The sequence below is a fragment of the Pollicipes pollicipes genome, unplaced genomic scaffold (assembly GCF_011947565.3).
Source record: "Pollicipes pollicipes isolate AB1234 unplaced genomic scaffold, Ppol_2.1 Scaffold_7231;HRSCAF=8579_pilon_pilon_pilon, whole genome shotgun sequence".
Lineage (NCBI taxonomy): Eukaryota > Metazoa > Arthropoda > Thecostraca > Pollicipedomorpha > Pollicipedidae > Pollicipes > Pollicipes pollicipes.
This window is the reverse complement of record NW_023597034.1, coordinates 35,027,019-35,047,552: the sequence shown is the minus strand read 5'-3', so window position 1 is coordinate 35,047,552 and position 20,534 is coordinate 35,027,019. Positions and strand designations below refer to the sequence as shown.

At 54.9% G+C, this 20,534-nt stretch overlaps 1 protein-coding gene across 1 annotated transcript in view; it reads left to right on the top strand.

Moving 5' to 3' along the window:
* Positions 1-683: 683 nt before the first annotated feature.
* The window catches only part of LOC119110214 (cAMP-specific 3',5'-cyclic phosphodiesterase), a 63,690-nt gene continuing 43,839 nt past the window's right edge, over positions 684-20,534 (top strand). Inside the window, exon 1 of the mRNA XM_037233949.1 lies at positions 684-921. Coding sequence (XP_037089844.1) covers positions 716-921 — 206 coding nt within the window. The 5' untranslated portion in view covers positions 684-715. The remainder of the gene's footprint in view (positions 922-20,534) is intronic.

The following is a 20,534-nucleotide window of genomic DNA, read 5'->3' as shown; positions in this document are numbered from 1 at the left end:
AAGTGCGACGACGACCCGTCCGCGCCGCACAGTGCCGGCTGACGCCGCCGGTGACGTTGCACGACTGTGCACGTGTGTGCACCCGCCGCGTGCTGCGCGCGAGTGCTGCGCATCGATCGCGGCGCGCGGCGACGGCGAGTGGCGGGCAGGTGAGAGGCTCAGTCCGCGCCGCGCGGTGACAATGTCCTCGCGACAGCAGCGGTGCTCCGCACCCAGCGCGGCGAGGTCGGAGCGGGAGCAGCACCCGCTGGCCACGCCGCGCGCTTGGCACGCGCTGGAGCGGCTGCGCGCGCGTGCCGAGCGAGCGCCGCTCGATCGGCTGCCTGTGCCGGGCGAGGGGCACCTGGATCATCTCGGCGGCCACTTGGGCGGCGTGCACCAGGACGTTTTCTCGGCGCCGAGGCGTGGAACGCTGGGTCAGCCGTCGGCGCCGGGCGCCGGCCACGCCGACGCACTCTCGATGTCGGGCGCAGGTCCGCTCGACCGTCAGAGCACCGCGGACGAGAGGCTGCGAGACCGCCCAGCCAAGCTGCCGCTGGGGCCGCTGGTCCAGCCGCCGTCTGCCGACGGTGACCGGCCAGACGGCGGCGGCGCGCCCGGCGGCGGCTGGCCGGATCAGCGGCTTGGCGGGAGTCACGTGCGGCGCGCGCTGTCGCCGGGCCGCCTCTCCATGCCGCTGACGCGCAGCGCCGAACTGGAGCGGCAGATCGCCGGCATGGAGCTGCACGTGACCGAGCGGCAGCAGCAGCAGCGCTCGCTGCGCATCCTGTCGCCGCACTCACAGCCGGCCTGGCCCGCCTGGGACACGCACGCGCGCCAGATGGTGACCATCCAGACGCGTCGCGGCCGCCAGGTGCGCATGCCTAAACTGACTATCCCGCTGCTGAACGTCTCCGACGTCTGGTCGCTCTCGGCCCAACCGTAAGTCCCCGGACCAGCTGGCAGGGTGCACGGGCCACGGGACGTGTGGCTGGCAGGGCTGCTAGGCTCGAGTTCGGTCGCGAGCTGGCTCAGCCACTTGAGCTGGTGCGTGTCTCGTGCCCGACGTGGGTCTCCGAGATCGATGAGTGGGATTCGAGCAAGGTCGAATGTTTTGCTTGGCGTTAGACAATCTTTGCGTGTGTTGTCTTCTGGGCTGTGCCAGCACCGGACGTCTTCCGAGTTTTTTTTTAGCTGTCGTCAGCTCGACACAGGATATTTCGCCTTGAGTTAAACGATCGGAATCACTCACTGATGGGCACAATGGGCTGTGCACTTCAGCCAGATAAAAAGTCTGATTTGTGCTGTAAAAGAAACGGAGGGGACCATACACTGTGGGTAAAGATTTGGCCTCCTGGTCAATCTAGTGGGCTGGCAGCTTTAATTGCATGGCGGCACCGTCAACATTACTGTCCACATGCACTAATGAGGAAAAGTGAATGGAGGAGCGCTTATGTTCGAATTCTATGACACCAGTCCCTTGCCTGCAATTTCGCGATATGCATGTCAAAACTAAGAAGGATATAATGTCAGCAGACTACGTTGAAAAACATGAAGGTTCGACGGCAAAGAAGGCAATTTTTGGCTTGTAATTGGCATGCTGGAGTCGCTTCACTGTCGTGCCGAAGTGACCAGTGCTGCGCATTTAGAGCTCGCCAGGACCCACTGCCACCTTGTGTTTTGTGACTTTCCACGTGCTAAAGCGGCGCCTTCTCTCCCTGGCATGTTCTCCTCCCTCTCCCAACGCCTTGCCTTCAGTAAAGATGGCATTACCTGCCCGTTCGATAGCAGCCTACGTAAAGAGGATTACCGTCTGGCATTTCTGCTACCGGGAAGCTGTTCCCTCGTCAATGGAGGATCAGAGGTGCTCTGTGAAGCGCCTGATTCATGTTTTTATACTAAATTAAATGTAGAAGATGAAAGACTGCTGTTTGCGCTTTAGGCAGCGCTGGCTAATGCAAAACGTTCGCCCATTCTTCCCATATCTTGCTGCACTACATCAGCGTAAGTTGTCCGCAGTTATTGTTGGCATGACTTCATCCAGGCCCGTCCCTCAGAGACACCAGCCTCTATGACTTCATTGTTTCGAGCATGGCGACGCCGTCATCTGGTGTTCTCCCTCACCACCATTATCGCCCGGACTGCTACAGCCGCATCGCCTCTTGCGACAGCTCTGGCGACGCTGCCGGAGATCTACCGTCGCCTCCCGTAACACCTCCCGTTGTCCCCGCCGGTGACACTGTCTTTGAGATCGCGTGGTGGCGGCTGCCAAATCCCCAGGGACCAGCCGGGTCCGTGTGTTAGTGTTGGCTGTCGGCAGCCATTACCTGCCGGGCCATGTGTCTCAGTCCGAGACAATTCCTCCTCACTCGGAGGACAGGCGGCGGGCCAACAAAATGCCGCGGCAGCGACGTTGCTGGCGCGTCGGTGACAATGCAAAGAGGAAGTCCTCCCGCCTGCCTCGATCGCCAGCTTTCGCCTCGACTCGCTAATGACTCCGCAGAGACCTGCTCGTCATTACGCAGCAGCGACCGTCAACAGCCCACTCCGTTTAGAATCCGAAGTGTTTACGGCCTCTATGCCGCCAGCTTCCGTCATTCAGCGCGCCTCCATTGAGCCCCGCCCCCCACCCCCGGCATGCGACCTCTCCCTGGCCGCCGGCTGAGCCCTAACGGGGAGGGACGCTCGGCTGCCGAATTTGGCGGCGCCGCGGCGGCCGTCGAAGCGGTGACGTCACGCCCGGGTCCATCGCTCGGCCATGGTTTTGGGGTGCGCCGTGCCGAAGTCAGAGCGTGCGCGGCTGTGGGTTCATGGGCCGGCGGAGCGCTAAGCGCGTGCATGGTATTTTCACAAGGACTCCTTCCTAGGAGGCGCTGCAGAAAGCCCGCCCCGACCTCCAGGAAACCGTAACAGCGTCCCGCACAGGACTGTTCTAATGGAGCAACGGCCAGTTATTATCAGACGCCAATAATGCCTGCCCGTTTCTATTCCGTAGCCTCAGCATGTCGCCTATGGATGACTGTGGTGGATAACTTGAAACTGGGTGCTAGGGCGCTTCACGTATCGTATTAATCCGCGGACCATTGGACCGGATCAGAAATTTTCACCAAAGTATGGATTAGTACTGCACCAGGTTTTCAAATTTGCCAGCTCACACAGATTGACCAGATAGAGCCAGATTAAAAAACAATCAGATGTATAATAATATTAAAAATTATCTGAAATGCTCAATAAAGACATCAAATCAGAAAATAATATTTCAACCAATGCAATACAGTAGTTTCAATTCCGGGAGTGCGTGAACAGGCTGCATGGTACATAACATAGTGCACAACCACATTCTCCACAAATTTTGTGGTGAACAGATCACATTGACAACTGTATATGAATAAGTAGCACTGATATATGCGACTACGGAAAACTACAGCTGTCATTCTTTCCAAGGTAGCTAAAATGTCTAGTCTCATCAAATAGCTTATCATAACGTAGGCACCATCCCTCCTGATCCTGTCAGCAGCACCAATAACCCTAGTGGGTGACAATGAAGTTCGGAGTAAAATAAGAACGGGACAGGAGCATGTTGTTTTCGTAGATAAGTCGCCACAGAGTTTTGAAATCCAAGCTCCTGTCCGGAAAATTTTAAAAAAGATGAACTCCGTGACAATACTTAACTGTCTTTTTACCTAGTCAGTCAGCTGACCTTACGAGTTTAACACCAGATTTAATTAAAGCATATTGCCTCAGCTGATCCATTTCCAGGTGTGCACCATAGCACAGATTGTTGCATCCTCACATATAACTGTTTACCCACCCCCTTGATTAAAGTATGGGCATGCTGGCTCTACACCAGGGAATAAAGGCGAATTTCTCACCCAGCAGTTGGTTGCTTGGTGTGAGTTAGATACGCTCTGCATCCAGGCAAAAACTTTGGCGTTAGGTAGGTGCTCATTGATTTGAGTCCTATCTATTCTACTCCCGCTTGCACAAACCATGCACGAATTAGATACCAACGATGCATGTGCGTACTTGAGATTCTCCTGTAATGATTTAGAGGATCTAAGACACTGCACAAAAGACCAGGAATTAACATGGCTCAACATGTTGTGCTGTGAAACACGTAGGAGTGTGTATGATTGAGATGTATGTAAGATGTACATGAGATGTTAAAGCACCAGCGGTCATGGCAAGTGCCAGATGACAGGCAACATGTATGAGGCTCTCGTATCACGTTTTGTGAATATGAGAGGATTCTATTTTTGTGCCTGTGGCAGTCACGACGCACGAGAAATGTTATTTACGCACTTTGACTATAACGCTCCATCACGTGATAAAGTACTTATGGTACTCATCTTAGCCTGCTGAAAACGACAAGAAAACGATACAAAGTTGCATACCATTGTCCGTATATCTGGAAAAATTGTTTTGAATTGCGTAAATGTGGCTTCACCGAATGCGGTGCTCAGTTGAAAAAAACCGTTTTCGTATGTTTTCCAGTGTGATCACAATAAGGAGATTTGATAGCCATTGGCATTTTAGCAATGGAGATTAAAGAAATGCTACATCTGTTTCATTTCCCGGGACAAAACAGAACTGCCTGCGTCCCGGGGCCAGCCGCGTGCATGTATGACAATTTTGACGCAGTCGGTAATCTGGCAGGCAATAATGGTAAAATTGGTAGGATGTTGTGAAACTCGGATGTTGTAGGATGTTGATGTAGGATGTTGTGAAACTTGTGAATTATTGGCCAAACTAACTGTGATATGATTCACAATATGATGAACATTGTGTTTTCTGGTATTCACTCAAAATTGCATTCCCAACAGGCAACTTGCCGTGTTGGTACCATAGCACCCACTGGTTCATGACAATTTTCGCACATTTTTTCTCGTGAAAACTAACAAGTCACTTACGCTACAATAATCTCAAAAAGTGGTTTATGTTGAAACGGATTGGCATGGATTAATTCCTTGACATTTCTGGTGAGTCGGATTGTATCAAATTGGATTGAAAAATATGGGAAAGCGGATTGGCGGGCGGATTGGACCTGGACTATCCGGACTGCACTGGACCAGATCCTGAAAACTCAATCTGTGATATGCTCTACTGGGTGTCTTCCGGGCGGTCTCACTTCATGTCCCCCTCCCCCCTCCCGACACCCGATGGCCGGCGCCCGCCAAGCAATTCGCCGACTCGCGTGCCTGTCCTCGCGTGCGCCGCTGAGAAGCGCCATTACGGGGACGCCACGGCTGGGGAAATGGTAACTACCCGTGTTATGCAAAGCGGCATGGCCTGGTAAGGTCATCATCACCACGGTCGCTCACGCCAACTGACGTGGCGGCGCGGCGGCACACCATTCAGGTGGCATCACGTGAGAGCGGCTGCCGATACAGCTCAGGGGGCGGCACTAGGGGGGAGGGGGCGGTGACCGCGACCCCGGACATCGGAGAGGGAGAGATGACGGTCGTGCAGGAGCTGCCGCTTCCCCCCCCCCCCCCTCCCAGAACAATCAGCCATGGCCCGACGACGGCGGCTGTCGAGTCAGACGGCAACCTCGCCGCAGCGATGCTGAGTCGGAGTCAGAGTCCTGCAGAGTCGGCAGCGGCGACGGCTTTGCACGCGTGGGCCACGGTGCGTTTCGGCGCGGGGGCGACGCCTATGGTTGGCGCGTCAGTTGGTCGGGGGCGGGTGTGGGCGGCACGGGGCGTGAGCCGTCACAGCGGGAGGCGGGGTGTCACCAGTCATGGTGGGAGACTGCTGAATTTATTATCATTTGAACAGACATCGGTGCCTTTTGTGGCTCGGTGTAAAATTGTATGGCCAAGTCCTCATACATTTTCCGAATGCGTCTTCCATCAAAACCGCATACATTTTCCTGGTAACTTTTCCGGTTTTCGCAATTTCGAAGGTCACCGACTCTGTCTGAGCTCTGTGAATCTAACCCCAAGGCAGAAGTATCTTCAAAGATCTGCGAATTGTGCTGGACTTAAAATTTCAAAGAACTCAAAAATCCCCCATAGCGGTCCTCCGGAATTTCAGAATTATTCAAGACAGCCCTTAGAATTTCAGAACCATGTAGGTGGACAACGGATAATGGACAAAAGGACAATGCGTGTGCACTTTAAGACTGTCATGGTAATGCTGGAGTCCTGTGGGGTAAACTTCATTGCACAATCCCACATAATTTTTCAGGATTTGGGGGATATTATTGGAGTCCTGGAGGATGTTCCACTAGAGCAGGTGTGATCGATCCCACAACGAGACGAGATGCGACCTTTCTCAGCAGATGGCGCCCGAGAGACATCCGCGGAGGGACAAGGGAGCTGCAAACAATCCCAGGGTGAAGTCAGACTCAGAGAACAAAGGGCCACCTTTCAGACAGCAAAAACATCAAAGTCTTGCCAGATCGCGAGTGCCGAATGAGACATTGACGCAGCAGATGCTGTAAGGATGCGGTGCGGACCCGGACGCAGGAGTGTAATATGCATGTGCAATGCGGTAAAAGCTTGAAGGACGATTCATTCCAAACAGCGTCCAGCGACCGCACGTGGAGCTCCTCCAGAGCATGCCTCAGTGTCGGCGCCGACGGACCGGCGACGCGACGGCCGGCCCGGCGTGCCTCCAGCGCCGTTCCAGAGCATGCCTCAGTGTCGGCGCCAACGGGCCGGCGACCCGACGTCCGGCTCGGCGTGCCCCCGGCACCGCAGCACGCCGAGGCGGCATTCTCACGTGTTGCAATCTTTCGAGATTAAATTCCACGACACGATCGCCGGTCGGAATCACTACAGCGATCGTAACCGTGCAGCCGATCACCGCCTGGCCTGGATCGTGTTCGGCGTGATCGTGATTATCGAGGCGATTCGACATATACCCGGAGGAATCGTGCTTTTAGCGCCCATGTACCATCAGGCGGATACAAGGTGCGCAGTGAGGTGCGGGTACGCGTAATGCGCCTTTTTGATGATGTGGTCTTGCACACTCTGAAACTGTATCGCTTGCAGTGTGCGGCACTTACTGATTGCGTGCTTGAGCCTTGAGATATTCCTGCTTTCACGCCGCTCCATCGTATCTTCATAGATATATGTGGTCAGTGCCGTTTATCCATATTAACCATATACAGCGCATCGCTGTCTCAGGAATCAGCAAACGGGAACAGAATGGCTGCGACTCTTCCGACGTGCGGGAATTCAACTGGGAAATTAAGCTCCTCTAGTGCAGCCGACAATATAGCTGGCGGCCCCTCTGTAAATGGAGCGCCACTTCGAGGAAGTGTCTGCACACGGGGTCATTTTGGGGCGTAGCAAGCCATGGCAACGGTAGACGGGGCGGAGTTTGATCTTTACGGCGCCCAGCGGGATGGGGTTAGTTTGCCCGGGTATCGTGGGAAATGGCAGTCCATGGGAGCTATAACTGCTCGAACTTTGGCCGGAAAACTGACCACATGTCACCAGGAAGTGCGCGCGGCTTTCGACTCTAGTTACGCTCACCGCAGTCTTCTAATATTTTGAGGGAGTAGGCCATGACTGTGCTCGTATTGCAAACGTCCTGCTCCACGATCAGCCGCGTATTGAGAGACCCCTGAACACGACACCCGCGTGCATTATCTGTTCGCGCCTCCTGTCAGGGCCCGCCAATCCGCGCCCTGCCCGGCGCCATGCGCGGCAGACACGCCGGACATGCTCAGAATCGATCTCAACACCTTTGCGACGCGACGAGCGGCGCTCCGTCACGCCCCAAGCGGGAAGGCCGGTGTCACGCGGCACGTGTGACGCGTCGTCGGCCGGCAGCTGGTGCTGCACAGATGTGCGGGGCGGCCCGAGACGATCAGCCAGTCGGCAGCGGTGCAGCTGTGTTTGGGACGCCCGGAAAAATCCCGCTTACTCAGAGTGCGATGTATCGGAAAACACGCTCGGCCACTTGATATCGGTGGCCTGGTCACGGTCGGCTGCGTTGAGCGGGCGAACCGCCAGACACACGCCGCCCACGAGTTGAGACTTGAAGCTACTGAAGCTAGGCGGTTGCCATTTGTGTGCGGTGACTTGGATAACTGTGTGCCAAATACTGTACCAATGCATGGTGTTCTAATGAAATTCGGAAATGCCTTGAGTCTGTGATTCCTATAAGCTACCAAAAAGGTTTTGGCTCAAGATGAAAAACGGCTAAGAATTGCGTGTATGTCGGAAATCTGGTGAGCCCATGACAAGCACGGCAACTTTTGCAGCTGTTGCGGTTGCAATGTAGACATGTTCATTTCGGTACGCGTAGCCCTTTGTGCGCATCATTCGCATCTTTTACCTGAGCTTAACAGCCTTATATCGATCATGTAGTGGGTCAACCTGGTGTTCTACGATAAGCGCAAGCAGAATTGGCCTGGGCCTGCCGTCTGTTTGTCACCCACCTGTTGTTGCCAACACGACTGGCGGCGTGTTTATTTTGTTAGCACCGCGGCGGGTGTGGGACCAACTCCGCCATTGTTGTCACTCAGAAACGTTCATCGACAGCCCCAACCATCGTAAGACTCAGTTGTGTCTGAGAGTCCTAGTCGTGTCGTCTGAGAGTCCTAGCCGTGTCGTCTGAGAGTCCTGGTTGCGTCTCAGAGTCCTAATCGGGTCGTCTCAGAGTCCTATCCGTGTCTCAGAGTCCTAAGCCGTGTCGTCTCAGAGTCCTAGTTGCGTCTAAGAGTCCTAGTCGTGTCGTCTCAGAGTCCTGGTCGTGTCGTCTCAGAGTCCCAGTTGCGTGTCAGAGTCCTAGTCGGGTCGTCTCAGAGTCCTAGTCGCGCCTCAGAGTTCTAGTCGCGTCTCAGAGTCCTAGTCGTATCGTCTCAGAGTCCTAGCCGTGTCTCAGAGTCCTAGTCGTGTCGTCTCAGAGTCCTAGTCGCGTCGCAGAGTCTTAGTCGTGTCGTCGCAGAGTCCCATAGTCCTAGTCGCGCCTCAGTCCTAGTCGCGTCAGAGTCCTAGTCGTGCCGTCTCAGAGTCCTAGTCGCGTCTCAGAGTCCTAGTCGCGTCTCAGAGTCCTAGCTGTGTCTCAGAGTCACAGTGTCGTAGCTCATACCGCACCCACTAGGAGTCCTGCCGGATGTGGGCTCACTCCAGCGCTGTGCAACAGTTGGCGCTGGCGCCTTGGGGCATTGCCTCCACCCTGCTTAGATGGCAGACGGGTCTCTGGAGGCTTGTTAGTGAAATTTTCTGCTTCGCTTCGTTTCCCTCCACTCATCAATTGTGTAAGGATTTGGTTCAAATAATGGCCTGTCACCGCAAAATGTGAAAAGGCTCCCAAGGGCTGGGAGCTTCCCTGGTATCATTTGTCTCCCATACCCGGAACAGAAAAAAAAATGGAGTTTACGCTCGCGTGATGTGCATCCTTCGCGAACGAAATGGCGTTTTTAAGTCGTACCCTACGGATGTGCGACGGCGACGTGCCTGTTGCCACGTCGCAGGGCTGTCTTTTGGACAGAACACGCTCTGTGGCCCCTCCGTGGCTATCGAACATTGTTCACCGCGTGGTGTGCTATTTCCGTCCCTCAGCGCACCGATCGAGGCTGGCGGTCCACATGACATGGGGTGATGGCCTTTCATCGCCGCCCCGCCAACGCCCCATGTATTGATGGCGGGCGGTGAATGGTGAGCCCAATGTGTTTGCTGTTACTGATGGCCCCCAAACGAAGTTAATAGACCGACCAATGCTTTACTGATGCATTCCCGCTATCTCCCCGGCCGGGTGTAAGCCAAAAACTGGAAGGCAGAATGCAGGTCGTAATAGATCGGCCCCGCGTTCGTTAGCGGTGATGAAGGAGGCAGGCGTTACAACTGAGGTGAAAAGATGCTATCCCACCTCCTACACGAAAATACCCCAGTCCCAAGCAGCCTTTATTCGGCTGCAGTAATTTAATTGATTAATAACTGTATATGTATGCAGAATTATAAGTTAAAAATTCAGATATTTTGGTCGGTGTAACTCCTCGAATGGCGCAAAGATTAGCGCGCTTCTTGTAGCACAATTCCAGGAATTCGCACGACTCTGCATCAACGGACTCTCCCCTTCCACTGTCTTCACCACCAGGCTGGGCGGGAACGCGGCGCGGCAGCCTACGCACGCTGTCCAACGTACAGCTGATTTACGCCCTGCACCATCGCGGTAAACCTCCGCCTACGCAGATGTCTTCCCTCCGCTCCGCCCAGCAGCTCAAGGTTGCGACACCGTAACGAAGCTCATTGTCATCGCCGGCCTGCAACGTGGAGTGTAAATAGCACAGTTTATGCCATACCTACTCACACTCACATGCGCACACACATTGTACACCTACGCATTCGTGAATAGCCGGGGTGGTAGCGGGAGATTTGCATTGCGCTGCAGTTGTAGCCGGTGCTGCTTTTCTGAAACGCTTTTACGATGTGGCTCCATTACCGCTAAGGCACTGACTTTTTTCGAGTTTGTCAGGAAAGGACGCGCTGTGCGTGTTTTTTTTTTTCGTTGTTGTTGTTGTTGCCATGGCTGGCCACTTGCCTCCGGCTGGGTCTGCTTACAGTCGGGCCAGGTGTCGGTCTGACGCCGAGCTCCGTTGGAGGGTCAAGGGTGTGCTCCAGCTATCCACCCGCGTCTGCCAGCAGTACCCCTGGCACGGCTGTGTCGGCCCCACCAAGCGCGCCTGTGAAGCCGACATCCTGTTCCTGGCGTCGCAGCGCGGGCGAGCACGCCTCTGTATGCCCACCCTCGGCTGCGTCGCCCACGTCACACATGCGACAACCGGCGATGAGACGGCGTGATCCGCTGCCCGCGTGCTCACGATGTCGACCTCAGCGCCCCACGTGCCCCGAACACCGCGCGCACGCCCGCCCCGCGTGGTGGAGCTCGCCCGTGACGCCCGGGACGGCGTTCTGCGGGCGGTCCTCGGACTTCAGGAGTACGGGCCCGGGCTACCAGCGCACAGTAACCCCTCGCTCAGACCCAATCACGCCGATCACTTCCACCCCCTCCCTCTCCGGCTGTGGGTGTTGGTTCCGTTCACTGGATCGGCCCCAGTGCACCTTGAAACCGCCCGTCGGTGTGCTTTACAGCCCATGGTATGCATGTAAGGCGCGCTGCCGGCATTGGGCAATATCCATGCTGCTGAAGCCTGGAGTTTGGTCGGAACGTGAGCGGAAATGGTTGCGCTGCTTTATAAATTCTGAGAGGCCCGACTGCAGTAAAGTTTTGATTTCAAGCCAACCGGGTGGATGAAGTGCTGTGTGCTTGGAATGGTAAATGCTGTAACAAAACACGGACCGTGCTGATATGGTCGTGACTTGTGACCAGTGCCTGCCAAAGCTTAGCGTATCTGAAGCGTTCATCTGAAGTGGTCAGAGCGTGAATATACTTTCAGGTAAGCAATTGTCAGAGGTGAAACTTACTTACAGAGTGGTGTGTTCAAGGGGAAGGAAACGCAGCGAACGCCGAGACAAACGCTTGCATAACCTCAAGCTTTTAGGCCAGCGAGTAAGCCTGTGGTGTTAGTGGAGAGAATGCATCGTTACCAGATGATAAGAGGCACATAATGACATGACACCCATAACCTATGCTAAAGGTAATGGCTGCACGAAGACTGGTCGTGGCTGTTATGCTGAGTAACGGTAAAAGAACGTTGCCGTCCAGTGATCACGACTGGGAGGAGTTGCGTGGCAGCCCCAGCCCCGCCCCCGCCCCCGCCCCCACCTCATCATGATGCGCCGTTTGGAGCATCACGCCTGCTCGCCCCGCCGTGGGCCGAACCGGCCAGCCGTCAAAAACAGCGCCTGACACCCTTCTGACGTCACGCGACGGGAGCGGTCCGTGGCGTGACGCACCGGGGCCCGCGGGGGGGGGGGGGCGCTCGTCACGGCTGTCACGGTCGTCACTCGCCGCCGGCTCCACGAATTCCTGCCGCGGTTAGCGGCCGCGTAAAGAGCTCAGCGGTCAGGTCAGGCATAGGCTCCTGACAACGACGACTGTGTAACATTTGGGCGGTGGTTGAGCCAGCGCAAAAGTGACGCCAGGCCCGGTTTTACGCCGTGCGTGGTTGCCTTGGTCTTCACGGTCGGCGTGAGCGAGCTCGTACATCGATCGGATGTTTGCATGACAATGTGATAGCTAAAGGCTCGCATCGACGGATCTTTGGGCCGACATTTCTTTCGTGCATGTCACGCAATGGTATATTTTCCGGGCTCGATAGCATGTTTGTCCGTATTGAGCTGGCCAAAAGGACGTCATTTTCTTTTACGGATCACAAAAATGGTGCATGAAGCATTTCGCCTTCATTGGGCTTTTTTATGAATGCATTTATTTTCGATAATTTTGCATTCCGCATCTCTGTGACTGAATTGGTAACTAATGTAATTGCCGTTTAGCGATGTCGAAGTGTCCATGATGTTAAATTGGGACAGCCAGTCGATCTCAGTCGGTTTTGCGCACCATCTAGACGGAAGGTGGCAGCAGCATTGGGTAAAGATGGCGCTGCGATCGCACCGGCCTCTCGCCTAACCCGACACCGGCAGCGTTCCAACTACGCGATGCCAGGCCGCCGGCGGAGCCCATTAGCTCGGACACATCCAATCAGCCCCCGAAGCAATGCTGTCACCGCTCTGGGTGGGCCGGTGGGGAGGGGTGTGGGAGGCTGGGCACGTGACAGGCCTGTCCGCGACGCACCCTTATCTGGTCAGCCGTCACGGTCCACAGTCGCCGCCCGGTCTGGCGCACCGTCTGGCCCTCGCGCCGTCGATGCAGCCGCCGATCTTTTGGCTCGGGGGCGATCCGACTGGGCCCGTTGCCACGTCTCGGAGGTGTCCGGGGCTGGCGTCGCCGCCAGCTCGTCAGTTCGCGATGAAGGGTGAGGCGCGACCGGCGCCGCCGGTCATGCAGAAGGTGCACAGTCTGCCCAGCCTGGGCTCCAGCCGCGGGCTCGCCTTCAAGATCCTCCTACTCAAGGGGTAGGTACCAGCGCGGCACCGACTGTCGCGGTGCGCCGCCGGCGTGTGTGAAAATAAGCTGCGATGCGTCGGGCTTGTCTCGCGTGCACTGAGTATGTTGGGCGTCAGTGCTCGGTACTTCCTTTCGCTCAAAGTGCACCCCACATGTTCTGCTTCAGTCATGTGGAGCCGGCTTGCGACTCGGGCCCTTTGCAGTCCTGCGCGGCGGGCCCCCAATGGCGGGCCGTCATGACCATTCCGGAAAGCGTCCGTCAAATGATGCGCGACCGGCGCCATGTTCTCAGTAAGTCAGTGGCGGCCGCGTTGGCCGTGGCTCGGTCTCAGAGTTTCTCGGAGCCGGTTTCCTGGGGAGGCCGGCTCGTGGCAGCGCTCTGTGTGGCCCGGCCCTGGACTGCACGCCGGGTGCCGCATTCGTAAAGCCGAGAGGCGGTCAAGAAGCCAGCGTACTTTTTGCCGGGATTCAGCTTTCCAATTGCACAGGAGCTTTAAATATGTATGTATGTGGCCCGCAGGGATGAGGCTACCATACATGAGAGCAGAAACTGAAATGAGATCCTGTTTGTGTCTAGCCATAAAAAATGCAAGAGTCAGCAGACGACGAAGGCAGAAACTTCGTTGAAATGTGTTATTCTGAAAAACACCCCTAACAACACATCAACTCGCTGCCTAACCAAAAATAAACGGAAATGGGGCGGCTCTGACAATGTGTCCAAGGGCATGTCCTCAACACTTAAGTCACGTAAATCCGTGCGGGCGGCAGATTTCCTCCTCATTCGGTTGCGCCACCGGCAGCAATCTCAGCAATCAGGGGGACCGTTGCAATCCTTTAATCCGCAGAACCCGCCATTGAAACAGTCTGCTGACTGGTCGCCGCGTCCGCTCATTAGAAGGCCGGCGCCCTGTGTGTCTTTGTCTCACGACGACGTTCTGTAAAGATTATCGATAGCTTTGCGTGTCACGCGCGTGGCTCGTCGCACGCATGCGCTCCGCCATAGCGCAACGGTCGGGGGCACGGACGAGAGCCGGCGCACATCGCAACCGGTTCGGAGCAGACGGCGGCCGCGCCTCGCCGGCCGGCTCCGGAGGCCGTGCGGGAACGGAGCCTCGTCCGGCCCCGCACGTGATTGAGAGGGGGAGGGTCTCAGCACGAACGCGGCCGCGATCTCGACCACGATTTTCCGCTCGCGAAACATGAACGCGGGAAGCTGGGGTCTTTAGACCGCACATGGCCTGCCACGGAGAGGCACGCGGATTTGGCGGACCGAGTGACGTCACGCCCACGTGCTGTGACGTCAAACGCTGCAGGTGCCAACGCTTCGGACCGCGCCAGGCCCGGGTTTCTCACACCTGCAATAGGACGGGTCCAAATGGCGAACTTTTGTGGAAGGGGTCCACAACTGCACACCACTACTGAAGAGGGTCGGATAGCCACGAGCTCTTGCGCTAAGGGGTTCTGCCGAGGATAGCTTCACGTCTAAGCTATCTGTTGGAGTAAGGACCACAGGTCCTCGTGCTGACTACGATGAGGACATCGCACGTGTCTGCATATGCTGTCCAATTAGCTATCCTGAAACGCCGAAATAGCGGGCTGAGACTGCTACCACCGTCGCCAGCTTATTGAGCTTATCTTAGCTGCTCTTCGCGAGCCGTGTTTCCATCGAGGCGTAGTGATCCCAAGCCTCTTCGAACACTCGCTTCCTAACGCTGCGTTGATCTTAAGCATAGCGCCTCCATGCGCTGAGGTGCATCCAGCGAACATGTGGCAACTGTGGGCACCTGGAGCACGGCTACCATGCGGCGACTGTGAGCACCTGGAGCACGGCTGCCATGTGGCAACTGTGGGCACCTGGAGCACGGCTACCATGCGGCGACTGTGAGCACCTGGAGCACGGCTGTCATGTGGCAACTGTGAGCACCTGGAGCACGGCTACCATGTGGCGACTGTGAGCACCTGGAGCACGGCTGCCATGTGGCAACTGTGGGCACCTTGAGCACGGCTGCCATGTCGGACGTACCAAGCGCTGTCACACTTGGTGAATGTAAAAATGCTAAGCGCCAGGTGTTTCAGCGTTTTTGAATTATTTGTGAACATAGCCGACATTTTATGAACGAAGAGGTGTTGGTCAAAAGAAAAAGTCGAATAATCGCTGACATGGAGTACAACGACGAAGGACCATGAGCATGCTGAAGCGTCTGGTATTTTCACATTACACTTTAGTGATTGGTTGGCATGTGCTGCAACTCACACCTTTTGTCAAAATAAAAGACGCTTACCTGCAGCCTAGCAACTAAGAGCGTCGTGATTCGGATGCATAACTACAGCGTGACGTCAGCCCTGCCGTGGTGCTACACGCCTTTTTAGAATGTCGGTTCAGTGTAGCATTCCTGTGTCCAGTTCCTCGCACTTTAAGCCTCGCATTTGTGTGTTTCTACGACTTTAAACATGTCTTCCTGCCAAGCGCCAACGTGTAGAGGCACTGCTTGGGAACGAGCCTGTGGACACATTCGCAGTCGAGCTGCTGTTTAAAACTGCACATAGCAAGCCGCAAGTGTCCGCTCATCACACCCTGGCATTCAAACTAGAGTGCGGTCCACTCCGGCGTGCTTATAAACACGTCCTAAATGGAATGCGCCATACATGCTTTGACTCGCCGCTGCCAGCGCGACCTCCGGCGCGTTATACTATGGACCACTGTCCGTCCGCCTCGTGACGCCGCCACGGCTCCGTAGCGTCACGGTCGTGACGGTCCCATAGCGTCGCGGTCGTGACGGCTCCGTAGCGTCACGATCGTGACGGCTCCGTAGCGTCACGGTGTCGCGGCCGGCGCCGCGCTACATCTCGCTCTAGAGAAGCTCTGAGGGTCCGGTTCGGAGCTGATGCCAGGTTCATTGCGGGATAAGTGGAGAACGGTGGTCAAGCCAGCCTTGGGATCATAAAGTCTGCCCAATCGGTTGTCGCCTGAGACCGTGCGCAGAGCAGCAGCATGACTTTCATGTTTAGTTTGTCTGTCGGAAGTGTTATACAATATGTGGTGATGATTGCTGACTTGTGCACATTCATGCCCTTTTTATTATGCTCGGGATGAGAAGATGAAGAAAAAGCCAACTAATACGCATGTCCGCGCAGAGGGATTGCACCCGCTCTTTAGTTGACACATGGGAAGTTGCAAAATGTTGTCTTGATTCACTTGGCTGTTTTATTTTCACTAGTGGTTTTCTCTTAACGCCGCAGTTTGCGCCGCAATAACTCTGCGAAAAGAGTGTTATTTTGTGCCTTGGCTTAAGCTGCGCGTCCAGGAAGTCGAAGACGTCAGGTTCGGTTCCCCGATGTGTCTGCCCTTCCTATCCGGGCGAGGGGCAGAGGATGCTGTACAGCCTCAGCATCTGAATGTGTCGTAAAGCCTCAACGACAACGTTAATAATTCTGCGAAGTTTTAGCCCCAGGTTGAGGTTGTGGAAATCGGGTGGTTGCTTCTCTACTTTGATAACGTGCGTAGCGCCGCGGCCGGAGACAAATCATAAACGTAAAAGATGCTAGGATTTGTTTTGATCGGAAAATGTGTGTTATTTAACATTCGGGGGCATTCTAAGAAATGTGAATGGAATGGTTGTTTAGTAGCCGTAATCGCTTTTTGTGTGAGGCGACGCTTGCAACTCTAAGGCGATTTTAAGTGACACCTGGGTTCGTTACAGCTCAGGTCGGCTTTATCAGCCATTATCTGCCTGGGTTTTACGTCGCCATTACCGTCAAACTTAGGCGATTTAAGGCAGGAAGACTGGATCTGTGATTTGACTCATCGTCTCTCACTTAAGTTCATGAATTTCCGTCCAGGTGAGGCCTTGGAGTTAGGCGTGCTAATCCCAGGCGCCGGATAGGGCGCGAGAAATACCATTATGGGCTTAGCACGAAGAAGAAAGGTCAAGGCATTGATATGGTGGAAAAAACACGGTAGTCGAATAAAACATGGCTGGGATCTATCACGGTCGGTTGGATCAGATAGGACTCGTGAAGTGGGATTTCCGTGATTTATCCAGTCCAACCACTGATTTTTTAGTGTTCAAAGGCGGCACTGACACACCTGCATTAGATACAACGTAAATACTAAATGCACTTAATTCTGGGAATGTGCAGTGGAGACTTTGTGCAGGCATGTCGTGGTCAAATAACGTCATATATTTATGAAGCTGCTCTCCAGAATATGACTTGTTATACTACTATGCAATAAAAGGCGAATTCCACTGCCCACTGCCCACACACGGGAGACGCCGCCACTTCTGGTTTTCTCATATAAGAGGCTGAACGAAACAGAAGCACGTAAAAAAGCCCACGATGCAACCAGGATTTGGCTTTGTGGTCGTCCGGAATACCTAAGGCTTGCTTGGAATATACAGTGGATTATACAGGATCCTTGAATCATCTCGCAATCGAAATCGGCCTTTTCCGACCCGGAGTTGTGTGTGAGTCAGGTGAAGAGTAGCATTTCTCGCCTAAGCCCGGCCTTTCCCAGTGCAGGTGTTTGAACTTATCTCCTGCTTAGACGATTTGCCAGTGGATCGTGTTCTCCCTTGTCAGTGGCTATTATCAACCAGGGCTGGCCAGGCCTTACACACTTGTCACTGCTGCACCGCAGCCGAAGAACCAACAACATTCTTCTGACCTAACTGCATTAAAGAAAAAAAACGTGTGCCCGTTTGTCCCGAAAAGTTATTCACCAGGCCTCTGGAAATTTCTTCGAACGTCTTGCATGCAAAAGGGACCTTAAGTAATGAGGCTTTCTTCGCGCACTTCACTCGTTATCCTAAGGCTGTCGCAGCCACACATCCGCTACCAATGCCAAGTGAGGTCCGCTCACTCGCTACTTGCGTCTTTACTATTTTCAAAGTTTTGTTTGCAAGCTTAAAGGAGAGCGCTGGCACAACTTTGCTAGAGCTACAAGCCGAGGCTAGATTCGGTGCGATATGTCTCGGGTTGAAGACCGGATATACTGGTGCGCTGCTCGCTCGCGGAGAATGGCGGACCTCAGGTTACGTGGATTGTGCGGCAGCCTTTTAGCGACGACGGCTTACATATCCAAGCTGCCGCCGGTTCCGTTCTGGGTTCTTCTTGGGCTTGGATGTTAGTGGCTTAGTCGTGGTAATACCGAAGCTTCTGGTCACGATTTGCTCCTTTTAGGCCCTAGAGATGTGGCATTGTCAGTCGGTTCTGCCGCGAATGATCCCCACATGAGGCCAGCTTTTATGCCCGATAGTTGCGACATTGTCAGTCGGCTCTGTCGCGAACTAGGTTCACATGAGACCAGTTCGGCGCAGCTCTGTCACTGCTGCAGCTCTGCTCGGAGTTTGTCACAATGTCGTCGGATTGGTGCCCGCCAATAGGTTACAGTCATGTTTTCCTGCAGCTGTAGTCCCGCTGCTCGTTCCGGGCTCTGAACATGCCCGGAGGCACGCCATGCTTCGCAAGCTCTCGCTGACCCTCTACCAAGGGCTCTAGACCAACCGATCTCTTGGTGAATTTGCGTCGATCTCTTACCGATCTCCGGCAATCTGCTATCAATCTCCAACGTGTCGCCGATCTGCACCAGTTTCCTCCTACATTTTTCCGATCTACTTTCTGTACAAGTCTGTCTTCTTTTATTTTGTCTCCCTCAGATACCCACCCGATCTCCCCCCAATCTCCGCCAGTCTCCCTGCGATCTCCGGTTGACCTCCAGTCCATCGGCTGTCTATCTTCTCCTATCCCGAATGAATCTCCTTCAGCCCGCCCTTCACTCCCAGCCCATCCCCTACCAACCTCCCTCAAATCTCCCTCTGATCCGCTCCGGTCTCCGCCGATCTCGGTTGATCTCGGACCTCGGTGGCCGCCTGCCGCCGACGTCCCTGTCACGCTCGGTGAGCGCCAACCGCCCCTGCACAATGGCAGTGGCCGTAATCCAATTTGGCCGGGGATGCGCGCGTGCCGACCTTCGCCGGGCGCTGGGCGGCCGCGGCGCCATGCGTCGCCAAACTGGCGCCTGTCTGGCGCCGCCAGTGTCTGCACGAGCCCACAGGTGTCTGCTCCAGACGATCCACGGGCGGCGGCTGCCGTGCTGGTGCCCAGCGGGTCTGTTGTGCGCTGGCGCTGGGAGGGCGCTCCTCAACACGCGTTGGGAAGAAGCCCAATGGAAACGCCACTCCGGCACGAGGCGGCAGTTTTCTTCGAAGAACCCACTTGAGCCGCTGCAGAATTTGTCACGTGCGTGACTCGGCTGTGCTTAGCCGAAGCGCAAGACAACAAAGCCTTCTAATTAGTGAATGATCTTCTCTTCTGCAGACGCTAAACAGCTTTTTTCCCCACGCTATGGTCTCTTAGTAAAACCTCGACCAGCCAGTATTTTTATTTGCTGCTCGAGGTGCAACGTAATGCGAGGAAAACTCCCACAGCCCGCACGATAAACCACACTGCCTCCGCCTGGCGGTCGTCACATCTCCGCGCCCACTGCTCCGCCAGATCGTTGTTACGCCTCCTCCGCTGGATCTATACGTGCGCCACGGGCGGGCCGCGCCGCCACTTGACGTGCATAACGTCACGTGCGATGGCCTGATAGTGGGGCGGGCGCCGGCAGGCGGCCCCCGCCCCCCGTCCCCGCACATGGTCCCGAGATAGCCCCCGGCGGATCCGATTAATGTGTCCAAGTGGTGTGATATACACTGCCTCCGCGGCGGACAATAGCCCGGTACAGGCAGTGCACCGCCTGAGCGATGGGGGGCGTGACCCGGTCACGACGGCTGCTCACGAGCGGCGCTCTATAGCCGAGCCCGGCCACCGGGCTCGGTTTGGCCCCAGCTCTTGTGGATGACGCTTTTGTAGACGGTGTAGGCATCGGGTTCCTTAGGCATGTGCGGAGGAGCAGATCAATCGATAAATGGTACGTCATTCGCTGCTTAGCTGTGGAGTGAGGCGTCTGGCTTGCTGTGGAGTGGGTTGTCAGTTATTTACGCGGCATTATGTTGCATGCTACAAAGCATCCATGTGATGTAATCTTTCAGTTTGTGAGCGACATACGGGATGAGATGAGGTATCAAAGTTCCCGGTCATGTGACCATGTATTGTCGTATTGCAAGGACAAAATATACGAATGTAAATACTTTTCGTGTCCTGAAATTTAAGCTTGTAATTTGGTGGAGCAGGACCAAACTCCTTGGGCTATTACGCCATAAGCTGTTATTGGTTCAGTATCAATTCTGTGAATTCACTCTTAAGGTGTCTATCGCCCAAAGCTTCCATCTCTGCACCATATCACGAAGTTTGGAAACCCCATCAGCTCCTCTGAAGCTCGCTTCCTTTTGTTGATGAGCTCAGTGCACTTCCAGTGGAGCTAATCATCAAGTGGGTTTTAATGTTCACGTCAAAAAAATGAGCGACCAAATTAGATGTAGAAAAGTCAAATTGTAACCTAATGACGCGTTCAGTAGAAAATACACAGATGATGATGTTCACAGACCTCGCGCAATTATTACGGATGTCAGTCTTAGAAGCGCTGAGTGTAGTGATACAGTGAAGAATTAAGTGGAAGCTGCTTCTATTAATCTGCCTGCTGTATCTAATTGAATCTTCAACTACATCGGCCTGAGCAGAGCAGC